The 15,725-nt window shown below is 39.8% G+C and overlaps 1 protein-coding gene across 3 annotated transcripts in view; it reads right to left on the bottom strand.

Annotated features, from left to right (window-relative positions):
- Position 1: 1 nt before the first annotated feature.
- adam22 (ADAM metallopeptidase domain 22) overlaps positions 2-15,725 on the bottom strand; it is a 50,511-nt gene continuing 34,787 nt past the window's right edge. The window contains exons 11-32 of one of the 3 annotated variants that reach the window (XM_068323190.1): positions 14,117-14,283; positions 13,941-14,025; positions 13,623-13,713; positions 13,458-13,509; positions 10,120-10,219; positions 9,881-9,952; positions 8,946-9,038; positions 8,576-8,656; positions 8,426-8,476; positions 8,267-8,330; positions 8,020-8,125; positions 7,816-7,935; positions 7,509-7,677; positions 6,658-6,769; positions 5,817-5,907; positions 5,407-5,460; positions 4,688-4,888; positions 4,175-4,275; positions 3,805-3,871; positions 2,850-2,939; positions 651-774; positions 2-403 (exon numbers count right to left, since the gene is read on the bottom strand). In XM_068323190.1, the coding sequence (XP_068179291.1) occupies positions 383-403; positions 651-774; positions 2,850-2,939; positions 3,805-3,871; positions 4,175-4,275; positions 4,688-4,888; positions 5,407-5,460; positions 5,817-5,907; positions 6,658-6,769; positions 7,509-7,677; positions 7,816-7,935; positions 8,020-8,125; positions 8,267-8,330; positions 8,426-8,476; positions 8,576-8,656; positions 8,946-9,038; positions 9,881-9,952; positions 10,120-10,219; positions 13,458-13,509; positions 13,623-13,713; positions 13,941-14,025; positions 14,117-14,283 (2,112 nt within the window). In that variant the 3' untranslated portion in view covers positions 2-382. The remainder of the gene's footprint in view (positions 404-650; positions 775-2,849; positions 2,940-3,804; positions 3,872-4,174; positions 4,276-4,687; positions 4,889-5,406; positions 5,461-5,816; positions 5,908-6,657; positions 6,770-7,508; positions 7,678-7,815; positions 7,936-8,019; positions 8,126-8,266; positions 8,331-8,425; positions 8,477-8,575; positions 8,657-8,945; positions 9,039-9,880; positions 9,953-10,119; positions 10,220-13,457; positions 13,510-13,622; positions 13,714-13,940; positions 14,026-14,116; positions 14,284-15,725) is intronic. The other 2 variants (XM_068323191.1, XM_068323192.1) reach the window with 2 other exon arrangements.

The raw sequence follows: 15,725 nt of genomic DNA, 5'->3' as shown, positions 1-15,725 counted from the left end.
TGGGTGGGGAAGGTGGGTTTCCAGTCCCATAGGTGAAACCTGAGCAGATGGGAACAGCTCAGTCTGAGCTCCAGCTGCTCTGGAGTGGATGTGGAGCTGGTTTCTCCGTCGACACTCTGCACCGTCTTGTAGAGATCCGCTGAAAAACGTCGTTTAGCAAGACAGCCTCGGAGATGCTTCTACACACTTACTCATACATGCCTTTTTCCTATTTCAACTCTGGCGGGGTCTCTCTCTCTCTCTTCCACTCTCTTTCTCTATCTCTCTCTCTCTTTAATTGTCTAGACTCAAATTTGTTTCATTGTTGTGTTTTTCATTCATAGAAAAGGAGAGACAAGTGTAGATCCTTAAGGTCCTCTGCAGTGCAGGTCATACAGGTCTGTTATATTGAGGTCTCCCACAGCTAAGGAGGTAGAAAGAAAAGAAAAGCACAGAAGACAGTTGAAGTGGGTGGGAAAAATGAGAGAAAATGCATTTAAATATTTGCTCCATTTCGCTGTTGGTCAATTACTTCATATTCTATTCTAAAAATCCAACACTGACTGCTCCAGCTGGTCTGCAACTCAGCCAGGGGAAAGCAATCAGATTCTTAACCACATTTAGATAATCAATAACCTATAATAACTGTTGTGTCTTTTATTGATACTTGCCCTGGCACTCTGCCTGTTGGCTTTCCTCTGGTCATCTGGGAGGGGGGGCATCGGGTAAGGGTATCTCCTGCTTGATGCAATGGATCCTGTAGAGGAAGTGGGAGACTTTGCAGGGGACAGCGTCCTATGGAAAAGAGGAAGTGACATCATTAAAATGTCACCTTTTTGGCTCTGGTTGGTTTAAGATAGGGCTGACCAAAGACACAGATTTAAAAATAAGGCGAGCGACTAGGGAAGCTAAAGTAATATCTGTGATTTTGGGCAACATCCTCCTTTAGCCTTTCTAATGATTTCTTTTTTCACCTTTCTGTAAAGAGAGGTTGATCTTAAAAGCTTGTACTGCTGAGATGGACCGATCATGAAAGCTGGTAAAGAAGAAAGTGTAGCTCAGCTTTTAGGGGCAACCTCTAAACACAGCAGCGTGTGTTTCCCAGCAGAGGTGTGGAATTAGAAATACTTTCCTCACAAGCTTCACCCTTCCGCAGCATTGTCGTCTATCATCAGACACGTTTACAGAAATTCACCTTTAGCTACAGGTGAAACAAAACAAAAAGCATGCTGCTACAGGTATCTTCTGCTGAGCTGAGCAGGTGTGTAGCTTGTTGGATCAGTGTGTGCATGAGAAAATGAGAAATGATGGGAGCTGTGAGTATTATGATGTGACTGGGACAGCTGACCAGACCAGAGCTGGTTGGGGGATGCAGACCGAGGTCCTGTCCAGTTAAACAGCCACAGGGAGCCACAAGTACACCTGGAATAGTCACAGCAGGGGCCACAGTGGGAAGGTGTGGGGACCACTGGTTCCAGAAATACGCTTCCTTATACTAAATTCACCAAATCATTACTTTAAGATTTATTGTGAATAACTAAGTAATTAAAAATGTTGCTATGCTTCAGTAAGAAATAAACCATATTCTTATGTCTCAACATCTACTCTAAAAACCAAATCTATCCATGATGATGCCACGACCTGCCTCCTCTGCCTCTCACTGGCTCAGAATGATGATGATGTCTCCCACGCAGCTGAAGTCATCTGGATGAACCCACTCTCATCGTAATGTCCATCCAATCAGAGGCAGGATAGGCTGGTTGTGACGTTCTCACAGTACAAATATTGTAATAAAAATTTGCTTGTTCAAGATATATCTTCCCAAACAGCCTGCATATTTGCAACTTTGCCTGTCTCACCATCAATATAGAAAAATACAACATGCAGGACAAAGATGAACATAGTCTAAGGCTCATATTGCATCTGGTGCCTTTAGCAACAGAAGTGGTTTTGGAAAGTGGAGTCATTCTGGGAGTCCTGTAAATAAAAATGCAGTTCCGGAACATTAGCTCTGAGTTTCATTTCTGGAACCAGGATGCAAACTTTCCCAACTCTCCACGCTTTTTATCTGTTTTGATTCCTTAGTATTTACAGAGGGGAGGGCCAAGAATGTGGTCCCTGACAAAGTGAAGGTCTATAGATTGTAGTGTTAACTGATGGATGATGATGTTTAGCTGGTAGGAGCATTGACATGAGACCACTGCTCTCTAACTGTTGTACAAGTAGTTGCTTGAGTTTTTAATTCTCTATTATTTAAATTGCTATACACTATCTAATCAGTAGCACAGCATAGTATCGCACTGATACTAGGGTGTTGCACTCCCTAAACGTTTGGTTCAGCAGTGACATCACACTGATGCATGTGAGGTCACCGGGAGTGAAGCGGGGCCAACACACAGACACTCACTAGCAGAGCAACACACAACATGCGGAAGTAACAAGGGACTGGAGGAAGAAGCAAAGGCAGGGATAAGGAGAAATTAGGTGTTATAACAGTAGCACAGGCGGTCAGAGCAGCTTTCAATACAAAACAGCAGAACGATTCGCTGAAAGTAAAAATCTGTAAAGTCAAATGCAGCTGATAAAAAAAAAGTCTTCACTCAACTAAAAGGGAGAATGACATTAAATATGATATGTATAAGATAAAGCAGAAAAACCTCATTTTTAATGCTCAGCAGTGACCCCTTGTGGGCCCTCTAAGTAGCAACATGCTAGCTGTCAATGACTCGTCTCTAGAATACTAGATATAAACGTCCAGAGTCCAGATTGGCACTAATCAATTACTTTGCTTGACCAAGCCACAAATCAAACCAAAAGTGAGGAGGGTTTTAGACAAGCGTGTGGGCACAGGACATGGTTTGAGGTAATACCTAAGGTAAGGTCCTTGAGTGTTTCTATTCACATCTTCTACCCATTTAGTTACATCATAAAACTCTGTTTTGAAGCGAGGGGTTAAATACCTGTGAGAGGGGGAGGAGGGGGTGATGAACACAACACAAGGAGAGGGGAGAAGAGAGAAAAGGAAAGAAGGAAAAGGAAATTTAAAAAGGATAAAATCTCCAGAAATAAGTAAGTGTTGGGAGGGGAGAGAGGAAGAGGAAATATTTTAGGAAAGCACAGCAGAGCAACGATATCCTGAACAAACACCAAGATGCAATTGAGAAATGGTGAAAAGATGGCAGACAGACCTGTATGTGGTTGTGAAAGTGCCACTATGAAAGTCACAACAAGTGTGTCGTGTTACAGGCTCATTTGCATATTGGTTTACAGGTCACATCATTCCAAGCTGTCGGCTTCTTGCCGCTCAGGCAGTCTCATGCTTGTGAACTGCAGAGTATGTCATAAGCCAATACCTTCAAACACACAAATAAACAAACCAACACACCAGGCTGGGCGGCAGCCGATGCACATTGTTCAATCCCAGTTGATACACAAGTACACATATTTGGTCAGAGTTAAATGGTGAGTAAACTTTAAATGATTACACAGGACACGCAAAACCACACTGCAAAAAAAAAAAAAAGTGATCTCGTGTCTTGTGAGGCAAAACACGCCCTCTAAATGTTCCTCTGGTGCTCCACGCCTCTGAAGCAAAAAGACACGACTATTCTTCTTTTCTTAAGGTCAGTCAATCACATGAACATTTGTAACGACAAAAAAAAAAACAAGATAAAGAGAGAGAGAGAGGGATAGATAGATAGACAGACAGACAGACAGACAGACAGACAGACAGACAGACAGACAGACAGACAGATAGATAGATAGATAGATAAATATATGCTTATATTCCAAACATATTGATCACAACACACAGAGTGGACTTACTCTGTGGAGTTCGAGCGAGCACGGAACTTCTTTCCTTTCAGTTTCTTGCGATTACCGCTCAAATTTCCTGAAAAGGACATCAATGTAGACATTAATTACATACAAACACTTAAATGTCCCATATTTACTGGTGGTCAATGTAAACATTATAGAAAGGTAGCAATTGTTTCTTTCCCAAAGTGTAGGAAAAGAAAGGCCAAAATTTGTCTCTGACAAAGGCTTAGTGACATTTTATCTATCCTGAACGAGACAATAGATGATTTTCTTGTCCCTTTTTACAACTTTTGTGCTAATTTTTTCGTATTTCTATGAAGAAATAAACAAGTTAAAATCCTCCATTTTGAGGCATCTCGATTCAGGGTTTCATTACCTTGCCACGAGTTGCTCCGTGGTCGCCCATTTTCACAGATATCAGAGATGTGTTTGGCATCTGGGATTCTCTCACTCCATGAGTGGGACAGGCCATTAGATCTGCACACATATTGAATAGACAATGTTTTCAATTCAACATCATCCTCCCAACCACCAACAGATTACTAAGTGCTGCTCTGCTTCTGTTGTTAAGGTAGAGATTTCAAGGAAAAGGCTGATGTAGATGAAAAGAATATGAGAACACAATCACCAGAGACAGAAACATTGTTAGAAATGAAACAATATCATGACAGCTGAATTAAATATCTTATGAAAATGTAGGAATGAGATATTTTCAAATGTTCATACATGGAACATGTTTTTGTTGCAAATGGGCACAGAAAGATGCACATCAGTAAAATCAAGTTAACAAGACATAGATTATGAACTCATAAGAACACTCCAGTGATTCGGAAAAATGACAACACACACGTTAGCCAGCAAATGAGTGCATGAAGACAAGATGGCACACCTGAAGCCAAACAGTGAGATGTTCTGGGAAATGGATGGAAATGAAGGAGTGAAGGACAGGGTGCAAATCTGCAGGTGGGACAGACAGGCTGACCTCTTCTTGGAACTGCAGCCGGAGTTTGTGCTGACGCCCGGAGGCATGTCGCTGTAAAATGAGTCTGCATCGCCAGGCTTCGTTACGTAGTCGCCTGGGGGCATTTGCCTGGAAATATAGAGTAATTCTCAGGAATTGTTATTATTATTATTGTTATTGTTATTATTATTATTATTATGATGATGATGATGATGATGATGATGATTAAAAAAGTGCTGTAACTAAGAACATATTGAGGTATTTTATCTTAATATATTCTTCTACTCTACAACATTTCAACTTCAAAATCCTTTTTACTTGACTAGATAGTATGACAACTTCAGTCAACTTTCCGTTTAAGATTATGTCCAAAACAAAGCATAAGCTCATACAAATATATTACTTTTCACATATTACTAATAACAATGCTTTTAATACATGTTGACACTCTTAGAAAACGTATTTGTCATTCAGTTTGGACAGATTTTGGACAGCTCAAAAGTAGGTTAGTTGTTTCTGCACCAGACATGAATGAGGGATCAATTTTGAGCAACTTAGAGAGTACATCACATGAGCAGACCACCATAGCTCTGTCATGTAAAGTTAGCATAAAGGAAACAGTGAAAATAACGTCAAACGGAGCAAACCGGCAGAATCTTCGGTGAACCTCAGACTCGACATAGCACCTCTGTTTGTAGCTTCTGTGAAGGGAAATACGTGTATTGTCAGTCCAGTAATGATATAACTTTAGTCACATGCATTACACAGCATAAAGCAGCAACTATCAGCCTTGTGACCTCATGACGATTCAGAACAAACAGTAACCTCCAGCGACCCCACTGCATACCATGCATGTTTACTGTGATCATTTCAAAGACAGATTATAATTCTTGGTTTGGTTGAATTTTTGTCTGAATTCATTACAGTTTAAAACAAATGTGTCATTCACAAATAGAAAAATTGCTGGTGTCTATCCTGTTTTATCATCATCTCATGATTCACAAGGCTTCAGGTTTACCAGTGAAAGATCACAAGAGCGCGCTGCAGAGACACTCACTTGTAACACCAGGCAGTAACAGCCAGTATGAAGGCAAGGAAGAGCATGGAGCCCACGATGGCCCCAATGATGATGTTAGTACTGGTGATACCTGAGACAGTGGAAGAGAGGAGAGTGGGGGGCTGAAAATGTGTTAATTAGACATGTGTCTCCTGTTTCCTGAGTCATGTGTACACAAGGGGATACACAAACCACAAAACACTGCAGTAGAACACAAAACACAAGTGCATTGAGCAGGAGTGTAAGAGGAGAAGAAGGGGGACAAAACTAAGAACAACCATACCGCTTTGGCCCCTCAGCACACCTCTGGGGGCAAAGGCATGTTGTCATTCAGCAAAATATTTTGAAATATTTTTTGTTGTTGTTTTTTTTTAAGTTAATAAAAATCATTAATTAATCAACTGAGGTTAGGTTGGGTGAGAGTGACAGGATGGGGGGAAATGACACCAACGACAGAACAAATACAATGAAAAATAACTCAAATCTGACCTCAAGTTACTCCATCAAAGACATCAGCCTGTCAACAAAGAATGAGTGTGAAAATAACAACAAACAAAAAGAATGACATGCATGGTTCAGTGAATACAAATGCGGCTGGTTTTAATGAACAGACATAAGCACGGATGCTAAACTAACAGTGAAACCAAAGAGAAAGCCATGAAGAAAGCTTGAAATATTGAATGTAACACAGGTGGATGGGAGGAGTTTTCGAGGAAATGAGAAATGTGGTTGTGACGTACAACGTCACTGTGAAAACCAGAGAAGAATGAATGGAGCAATCGGAAAAGAGGCGTATGTGATGAAGAGAGGCAACAAACAGTGAGAGTGTTAACATCTCTACCTGAAACTGAGGCAGTGGGTCCCACCACGAGATAGCTAAAAGGAGACGTGGAGTTGCAGTCGTCTCCTGCCCAGCCCAGGTAACACACACACTTCAGCTCATTGCTGCACACCTACAGCATAAAGATTGAAAGCCATTCAAGAACCAATAATTTTTCTGCACCTGTGGGGTCTCAGATTTCTGTTATTGATAAAAGTTATTAATAAAATATTATATTAAAATATTATCCTAATAACTATCTGGTTGTTGTGTATCAAACTAGTTACAGTTTACAACCAACTTTGTTCACAGCATCGTGACTTGGATTACTTGGATGCTAAATGGTTGATTTGTAACACCCAACAATTTAAATCGAGCAGCAATGAATACTTATTTGGATCAAATTGCACACACTGGTGGATAACAACCCTCTAAATGTGTCAAATTTACTTTCCATGCATTATTCAATGACAAAATGGTGAAAAACACATCGTGTTTCAATGCTGAGGAAAAAAAAGGAAAAAAACATCTTTTACCCATCACACCTGAGAACCACTCTCCTAACAGGTTTATGGAAATCTGTTCATTAGTATTTGCATAATCCCTTTAGTAATGTAGCAACCAAAAGTGATTCCAAAATCAGTACGAGTGAGTGAATTAGACATTATATTATGTCTTTCCTGGGACAAATGATCTGCACATTTGATGACTGTGATGATTGTGGATCTAAGGGTGGATATTATCTGGAACCTGATTGGCACCCAAAATGCTCCTGTCCCTTTTTTATTGTGTAACCCTAGTAACAATTTTTGATGCAAGTGTGTGTTTGTGTATGTGTGTGTCTGTGTTTGTGTGCGTGTGTGTGTGTGTACCCCATGTCCAGAGCAGATGATCTTGTCTGTAGTCCCTGGACAGGTGCTAAAGTTGAATTGTTGGATTGGAAGACATTTATGATTGACACAGATGCGGTCCGTCCCGCAGGCCGTCCCATCCTCCACATATCCCAGGTCAGTGTCTCCATCAATCAGCACGTGAGCACCACTGCACAACAAACACAGCAATATCCTGAATTCACATAACTGTTGAGTCTATTGTCACCTCATGCATGACCTTGTGTGAAAACATCAGTGCAAATTGTTTTTGCACTGACTGGACTCCTGTTACGTCAACTCTGTGTACCTGCAGTCCAGAGAAGCGCTGTGTCGAGCCACCGAAAAAGAGGTCAGGCCTCCATGCAGTTCTCCCAGGCGTGGGGCCGGTGAGATGTTGGAGCAGAGCAGGTAACCACAATGAACGTCCCTAGAACACAAAGATAAAGCCAACAATCAGCAACAGCTAAAGTTAACAACAGAACTGAACAGGCATCAGAATGGACTGGCTCACTGTTTATTGCACTGGATCCAGGTGTCCTTGTCCTTCCCACAGTTTCCTTTCTCTGTCCCTTCAATGTTTAGCTTTTCATAACAAAACTTGTCGGCTGCTGTTGCCTCTGAGGGGAACCAACCATGATGGTAATTAAAATCAATGGCGTAGGGGGTTTATCTCTTCCACAAGGGTTTGACCCCAACACATGCATTGTTTGGAAACTTCATACACAACTTTGATTTCCACTCAGAAATTTTAAACTTACTTTCTCCCCAGATGTATTTGCATTGTCTGTCTTTGGTCTTGCACCTTCCTGTGAAACAGCGACCCTGTCGAGAGACAGTCATTAAAATATTACCAGTGCTGAAATAAAGAATATTTTTCTCAATGTCAAATAAAGTTAACCATTTGTCCAACATCTCACCTGGTCCTTCTCACACGTGTAGCCATCCATCTTGTGTACGTTTGGTGGACACTGCCAAAAAACGAAACAGACCAAACCTCAGAGATGATCTCATGTCCTACATGATGGAAAACTAAGCTCAGGGTTGCAGAGGGTGAAGATTGTGCTCACCTGACTGGAGTTGCCTGTGCAGTTTTCTGGGATGTCACAATCATTCACTGCATCCCGACACACAACCCCCATGAATTCCATCTGCAGCAGCAAACAACGAATGTCAGGGTACATCTGGATACCTGACAAAGACTCAACATCACCAGTTCATTCATTAGTTTTTAGATATTTGAGAGTGTAAAAGATTATTAGGGACTGTCAAGAGGATCATTTGTGGTTTAGTGGAAAGTTAGCTCAGTAAGAGTTTGATGACTTTATGGGATCATTCCAGATTAGCATGTTTGTTTGTCGGAAAACTGCAAGGTTCTCCGACTGCAAGAGAGAACCTTGACTGAGTTCTCAGGACCCAGCAGAGGAGTCGGTTCAATACCTGGCAGTTGTTACAGCAGGGACCATTGCTACACTTGGAGCCTTGGGTCAGAGTGCATTTGTCACAGCAGGACCCCCCCTCTCTGGCACACTCCTAAAAGACAAGCGAAAGGAAACCACTCATCTGTTTGACTCGCTGCTTCTGTCTTTTGTGCAACATATCAAACATCTGTCAGTGTTATTTTAGGGGGTTAGTAATATGATGGTTATTTTAGGCAACTTATAAGATCTTTTGTAGATTTTATAAAAATATTATGAACTCTTCCTGGAATACTCAGTATGAAAACTCGGGTCAAACTGAAATGAGTGTTTGTCTGCTTACCAGATGGTTGGTGCGATTGATGATATGAATAATTAACAAGCAGTGCCTGTTTTCACCATTGATGAGTGTTTGTGTGAAAGGGTGAAAGCTGGCTAGTATTATAAAGCACCTTATAGTTGTAAATACAGTCTCATTTACTTCTATATAAATTATTTGTTCTTTGGACATGCCCGTAATATATGAGACAGGTCACTTTGCTGGCCACAACTCTCACAACATAACACTGAAGGTTCACCACATTCGGCCATTATGGCTGCAGTTCTTAAGTGATCCTTCCAGTTTGGGCTATGAGGCCATTTACAACCAGATTGACATGTTTCCCACAATTTATTTACTGAAATAACTAAACATAACTCCACGCGACAACTTTCTTTATTTTGAACGTGATTATGTATGGCGTTATTTGGCAGTGTTGTTTAAATCCTCTCATCCATGCCTCTCTTAACTGCTCAAGATCAAAAGACAATTGTTTTATCCAGTACAGTACAAAAACAACTTAAATTACTTTCAATTACAGATTATTAGACAACAAAAACGAGAGGTGCCTTCATAGGTAATCATTAGAGGAGTTATTATCCAGACACTCCTAAAGCGCCGGTACATCTGAAACTCACCACTGGGCTGCCACAGTCACATTCCTCTCCTGGCTCCACAAAACCATTTCCACACACTGGTGGGTCCAACAGCTGATGGTAAAAAAATGGCAAAATCAATGTTCAATTCACTACAGAGACAAGTGTGTGTGTGTGTGTGTGTGTGTGTGTGTGTGTGTGTGTGTGTGTGTGTGTGTGTGTGTGTGTGTGTGTGTGTGTGTGTGTGTGTATGTGTGTGCGTGTGTGTGAGTTCGACATACCTTAAGAGGCTTGTTAAACAGACAGGCTCCTCCACCACTGTTTAGGAAGTTATGGTATTCCTCCACATTGCAGTCGGAGAACCTCTTGGGCAGGTAAAAGCTGTGAATGCCAGATGACAATCAGATAATAGTGACAGAAAACAAGAAATGGAAAAAAAAATCTGTTTTAAGCACCTTTCCAACAAATACTGCTTTTAGTACCCTGCATTTAATTTCAGTGCTAAAGATAAATTCCCAGCAGGATTGCCATATTTAATATAGCTTATATTTGACATGTGATTATTTCATGTTTGATCATAGGCATACCATACTTACAGTTCAGGAGAGATCCTTACTATAACACAGAGGTAGGTTTTGAGTATAGCTTGGATTTGAGGACCATATGAAGAAATATATAGAACGTAAATGGATTATGCAGTGAAATATATATATAATGTATATGAATTTGCCCTGAAAATGACCTTAAATGCTTTGGATGATTCACCTTAGACAGTTATTGCATTATCATTTAATAATGTGTCACCTCATACTGATAAATTAAACAGCCTTTAAGAAGATACTCAGAGAATGGAAATCTCTTTAATGCTGCATGTCACTGTTCTGCTTCACTAACACTCGTGAAACACAGCTGGATGACACATTTACTTGGGGACCAAACAACATCTGAGTAAATCTGTTATAATCAAATGGCAGCCCTTTTGTGCTTGAGTTCTTGATGACATCAACCCAAATTTGAGTAGCACTTATAGTGTATTATCTTCTGCTGAACCATCGTGCTTAATGCTAATTATACTGCTGGTGCGTGTTTAGATGCTTCTGGTTATGTAGCTCATTAGGATTGGTGATGGGGACAATGCAATAACAGACAGACTTGGTGAGATATGGGAGCTGTGAAGAATCATCATTTTTTGATATAAAATGACACTAAATGGAGCCAACTACAGCAAAAATGGTAGACTAAGTAGCTTGTCATGAGGCTTGGATGTTCAATGATGTACACTACAATATTTCACACAGATTTCTAAACTAATCAGGTAGTACATGGTCCCAACCATCGAGTGGGATTTGTATTTCTGATTACTAAATTTGTGTAAACTTGTCAAAATCTTGTAGTGCTTAACCCCCTTTTAAAACAGTAATAAGGGGCTGAAATAAAGATGAATCATGCTCGAACGATTCACTGATCACCACAAGACGTAAAATTGCAAGTGTGGACTATTGCTACTCAGCCATTATTAAGATTTCTCATTTCACAGCACACCAGATGTGTATACACCAGTCCATGTGTATTTCAAAGATCGGAACCAAAATGCTACCAGATCATTTACTAACGGTTTCTTTCACGATTTAGTTCATTCAGTCATTTATTCAGTCATACATAGTCAACATATTTCCCACTAGTGGTTATAAGGAGGCATAGCAGAACCTAAATCACTGTCATTACTTGTCTGCATCAACCAAATCCAGAAGAAATCAAATATTAGTGACAAATAATCTTCAAAAATAAAGTCCAAACACACACACACACACACACACACACACACACACACACACACACACACACACACACACACACACACACACACACACACACACACACACACACACACACACACACACACACACACACACACCACTGACTTCGAGAGAACACAGATTTGGGTAAGTTCTGTCCACAGCTGATAACAGCCCAGAGTCTCTTGTCATCTGTCATGTGACCACATGGGGTAAAAGCAGGCTCATTATGGAAAACCAAAATTGAATAATGTGGATATGAGTGTAAAGGGGAGAAGCAGGGATGGGCGGTACTGTGTTTACACGGAAAATGAGGTAGACAAATATTGTCCTAAGATGATCACAACATTACAGACTGTGTCAATCGGTTCGACATGGAAAAACAAACTAATGAAAATTCAGAGAGCAGGAGAGAGAAGGGGCCAATTACTACTTAATAATATTATTTAATATAATTTTCTTGATTGATCAGCTGGTGGCATTTTCCAAAAACAGAAATATACACTTAACATAGGTGTAAAACTGGATAAAAATGATTATGAGTAATACAGTCTGTGTATAATAAAGGCACATCAAACTGTATTTGTTCATATCATTTCAATAAAAACGTGAAGCTGGGTCCACAGCGACTGAAGAGCTGTTGGATGAATTGGGAAAGGTTGTTATGACTAACAACCCCTCCACGGCAGCCAGTTGGATCAAAACAGCACAGGCAATGTTCCAGCAAAGCTTCTGCTCACCTGCTGTCCCATTTGGGATTGAGGGAAAATGTGAGAAGTATTTAAGAAGAAGGGTAAACACACACCTACACTCACCGCAGACAAAACACAAAGTTGCACACGAATCCTCACTCTGGCACAATCCCAATCTTGTGTAGTATAACAGCGTATGATGTACAAAAGTATGTTTTAAAATAAACTCTGTCAGGATTTGTGCATGAAACACAAAACACACACAAAATCATCATGTACCACATTGCTGGTTAAGGACACCCAATAGGAACGAGGCTATATATTAGAGACATAGGCTGACACCTAGTGGTAAGTTGTGTGACTACAATAACACAGCAAAGGATGAGGATTTTATCAACATAGTTCTGTATACAGGTGTATGTGCTGACTAAACACATCAACAGCATTTATGCAATTGCGGATACACAATTAATTCTAACATAATTGGAACAGCTGTTCATGTGACTGTGCAAAGAATTGTTTTACCAGAACAAATGAGAAAAATAAAAGGAACCTGAGAAAAATATTACATTTAATTTATCTATATCATGACACTGGATCCCTGTTCAAAAACACAAATTAAAATACATCATATGTAAAATACAGTATAATATACTTCTAATCATTAACACAAAATCTGCACAATCCTACATGCATAAGTAATGCTACATCAAATTTAATTTAAATACTGTATTTGGTGAAAATACAGATTACTTTAACCCTTGTGTGTTTACTTTATCTTCATTACAAGCAATATAAACAACTTGTATGGCTAATATTTACCTTTTTTAGATTAAATAACACACTTAACATTTGTTTTTAGAAAAAAAAGTTAATGCATTTTGGTGATATGTGAATTTGGCATTAAAGAAATTTATTTTTATTATTATTATTACTATCATTAATTATAATAATAATAATATTATTATTATAAAGAAACATTACCGAGGTCTGTTGTTGTTGATGAATATCATGAATGATGCAAAAAAGACTATTTTATATCCCAGTTGAATTACATCAAAAACACTTTGGGCAAGCAGCTGCCATGTTCAAGTTATGACCTGATCAGTGTGTAATGTAAATATAACTTACCCAATATCGTCCATGATACAGCCTGACCAATCATCATCACACTTGCACTCGCCTGAAAAAAAAATTAAAAAAAACACTGACATGCTCCCACTGCATCAAACAAATGATTCTGAATGAATTACTGTTAGAAACAGGAAGCTCTAATGAGTTAGATTAACTATGCACCATTGAGGATCCTTTTCTTGTCAGAGAAGATGCCGATGTTCTGTCCAAGAGACTGAGCGAGGGTTATGGCCATCTCGTCTGTTTTCCCATACTGATGATGACAGATAGACAGAAAGACAGACAGACAAACAATTGGTTAAAGAAATGTAATGATTAAAGAAATGATGTAACAGTAGAACTGAAATTACCAACATTTTACCAGCACTTATCGACAATGTGACTGTCTTAAATGTTGCCTACACTCCATCTAATGACTGTAAACCGAATGAATCGAGATTATTAGGACATTTTTAATGATTAATTTGTCTTTTGTCTCACCTCATTGACTCCCCCTCCTTTAGTCAAGGAGCAAACGCCTCCCATATAGGATGCGCCTCCCCAGCTGCTATGAAACCTGTTCCCCCTGATAAGAAAAGCAAGTTCAATAAAGCGTTAGAGAAAGAAAATCGTTTGGGCCAAAAAATGAGATTTTTTTTGGGACTACGGAGACTCACGAGAAGAGGTGCACGGAGTCACATTTCTCCTGGATGAAGTCTTTTCGATACTTCATAAACTCCCTCAGCGTCACCATGGGGTCATCATCAATGTTGAACTTGTTGTCGGATGACCATGTTTCCATGGCCACCAGTACGATCCGAGTGTTAAGCTGTTCCTTGAAAATCTGAGCAAATAAAAGCCATATGGTACCAGGAAGTTAATTTTTGAAAGTAACTGAAATAAATAAAAAATTAAAAAAATTATTCATACTGCTAAATATTAGAAGTAACCAGTATACTTCAAATATATCAACCTGTTCCACTGTTTTTTATGACGGTATAAAAATCAGAATCAAAATCAAATCAAAATGATCCCACCACCAGACACCTATTATTAAGTGTTATTATTATTAATTTAAGGCAAGTAGACAGAATCAGCAAGGGCAGGGCTCGAAATTGCGCCCATTTTGGTTGCATATGCGCCTAAATTTTTATCAGTGCGACTATTAAATATATTTGGGAGCACCAGTGTGACTAGGGAAAAAAATCTGGTGCGCCTTTTTTTTGAGACCGCGCTCCTGCGGTCCTGCCAGGAAACAATGAGAGCGCAGCTGCAGCTGCTCTCCTGGGCGAGGGAGAGAGACGCGCGGAACGGAGATGGACGGAGCGTCTCTATTGCTCCGTCACTGCCTTGCTTTTGGGTAGGTGCTCCTAAAGTCTTTGCTGGTGCTACTAACTTCTAAATTTGGGAGCATCAGTGCTACCAAGAAAAAAAGTTAATTTTGAGCCCTGAAGGGTAACAAGGACCCCAACAGAGAAATCTTTGACAAACAAGAATGTTTACTTGCATTACATGACAGTCTACTGTGGTAACACATCACACAAACAGCAAAGGAGAAAAAGAGCAAAGCCTAGTTATATAAGTTCAGTGCCAATAGTTTCAACAGAGACTACTAACACTTTACAGAGCAGACAGGAAGTGTTCTCAGTATACCGAGTTCAGTGTTTCTGCTTTGTAACATTATTATGTCTAGAAATATAGCTACAAATATAGATACAAATTTGTGACATGCTTTTCATGTCAGGTTTCAAATGACAGAATTTCTTTTATTATGAAAAAAAGAAATTAATGTCCAAGGCGACACATGCTTTCTGCGTGGGATCCTTTGTCACTGGTGGACATTGGATTGAAAATAGGAGAATGACTACTATGACTCCTTTTCCAAATGAATGTTTATAACCTATACAGAAGTTGCCCCACTTAAATTGTCCGGTCATTTCTGCATACCATATTTTATACACTTACTTGGAATGTGCCCTTAATGCCGTGGTAGCAGAGAACAATCTCAGGGAATAAGGCGAATACACACATACTGTACATAGAAATTAACAAGTGCTTCCCTAGACTGCTTCATGTAATCCTCATCAAGGACATGACGATAAGCATGACCTTTCTTGTCTTACAGTCATTGCCCTGTTACAGGTCAGATTTCAGTGGCACAGCAAGCAGATGTGGCTATAAAATTTGAAAGACAGAAATATCTCAGTCTCAGTGCTGTTGGGATGCAACTGCTGCCTCAGACCTCTGAAACCAGAAAACTTGTGACTGGCTGGTTAATGGCTGTTG

Source organism: Antennarius striatus, chromosome 9 (assembly GCF_040054535.1).
Source record: "Antennarius striatus isolate MH-2024 chromosome 9, ASM4005453v1, whole genome shotgun sequence".
In the NCBI taxonomy this organism is placed as follows: Eukaryota; Metazoa; Chordata; class Actinopteri; order Lophiiformes; family Antennariidae; genus Antennarius; species Antennarius striatus.
Note: the sequence above shows the minus strand (reverse complement) of the source record. Positions and strands in the feature narration are given on the sequence as shown.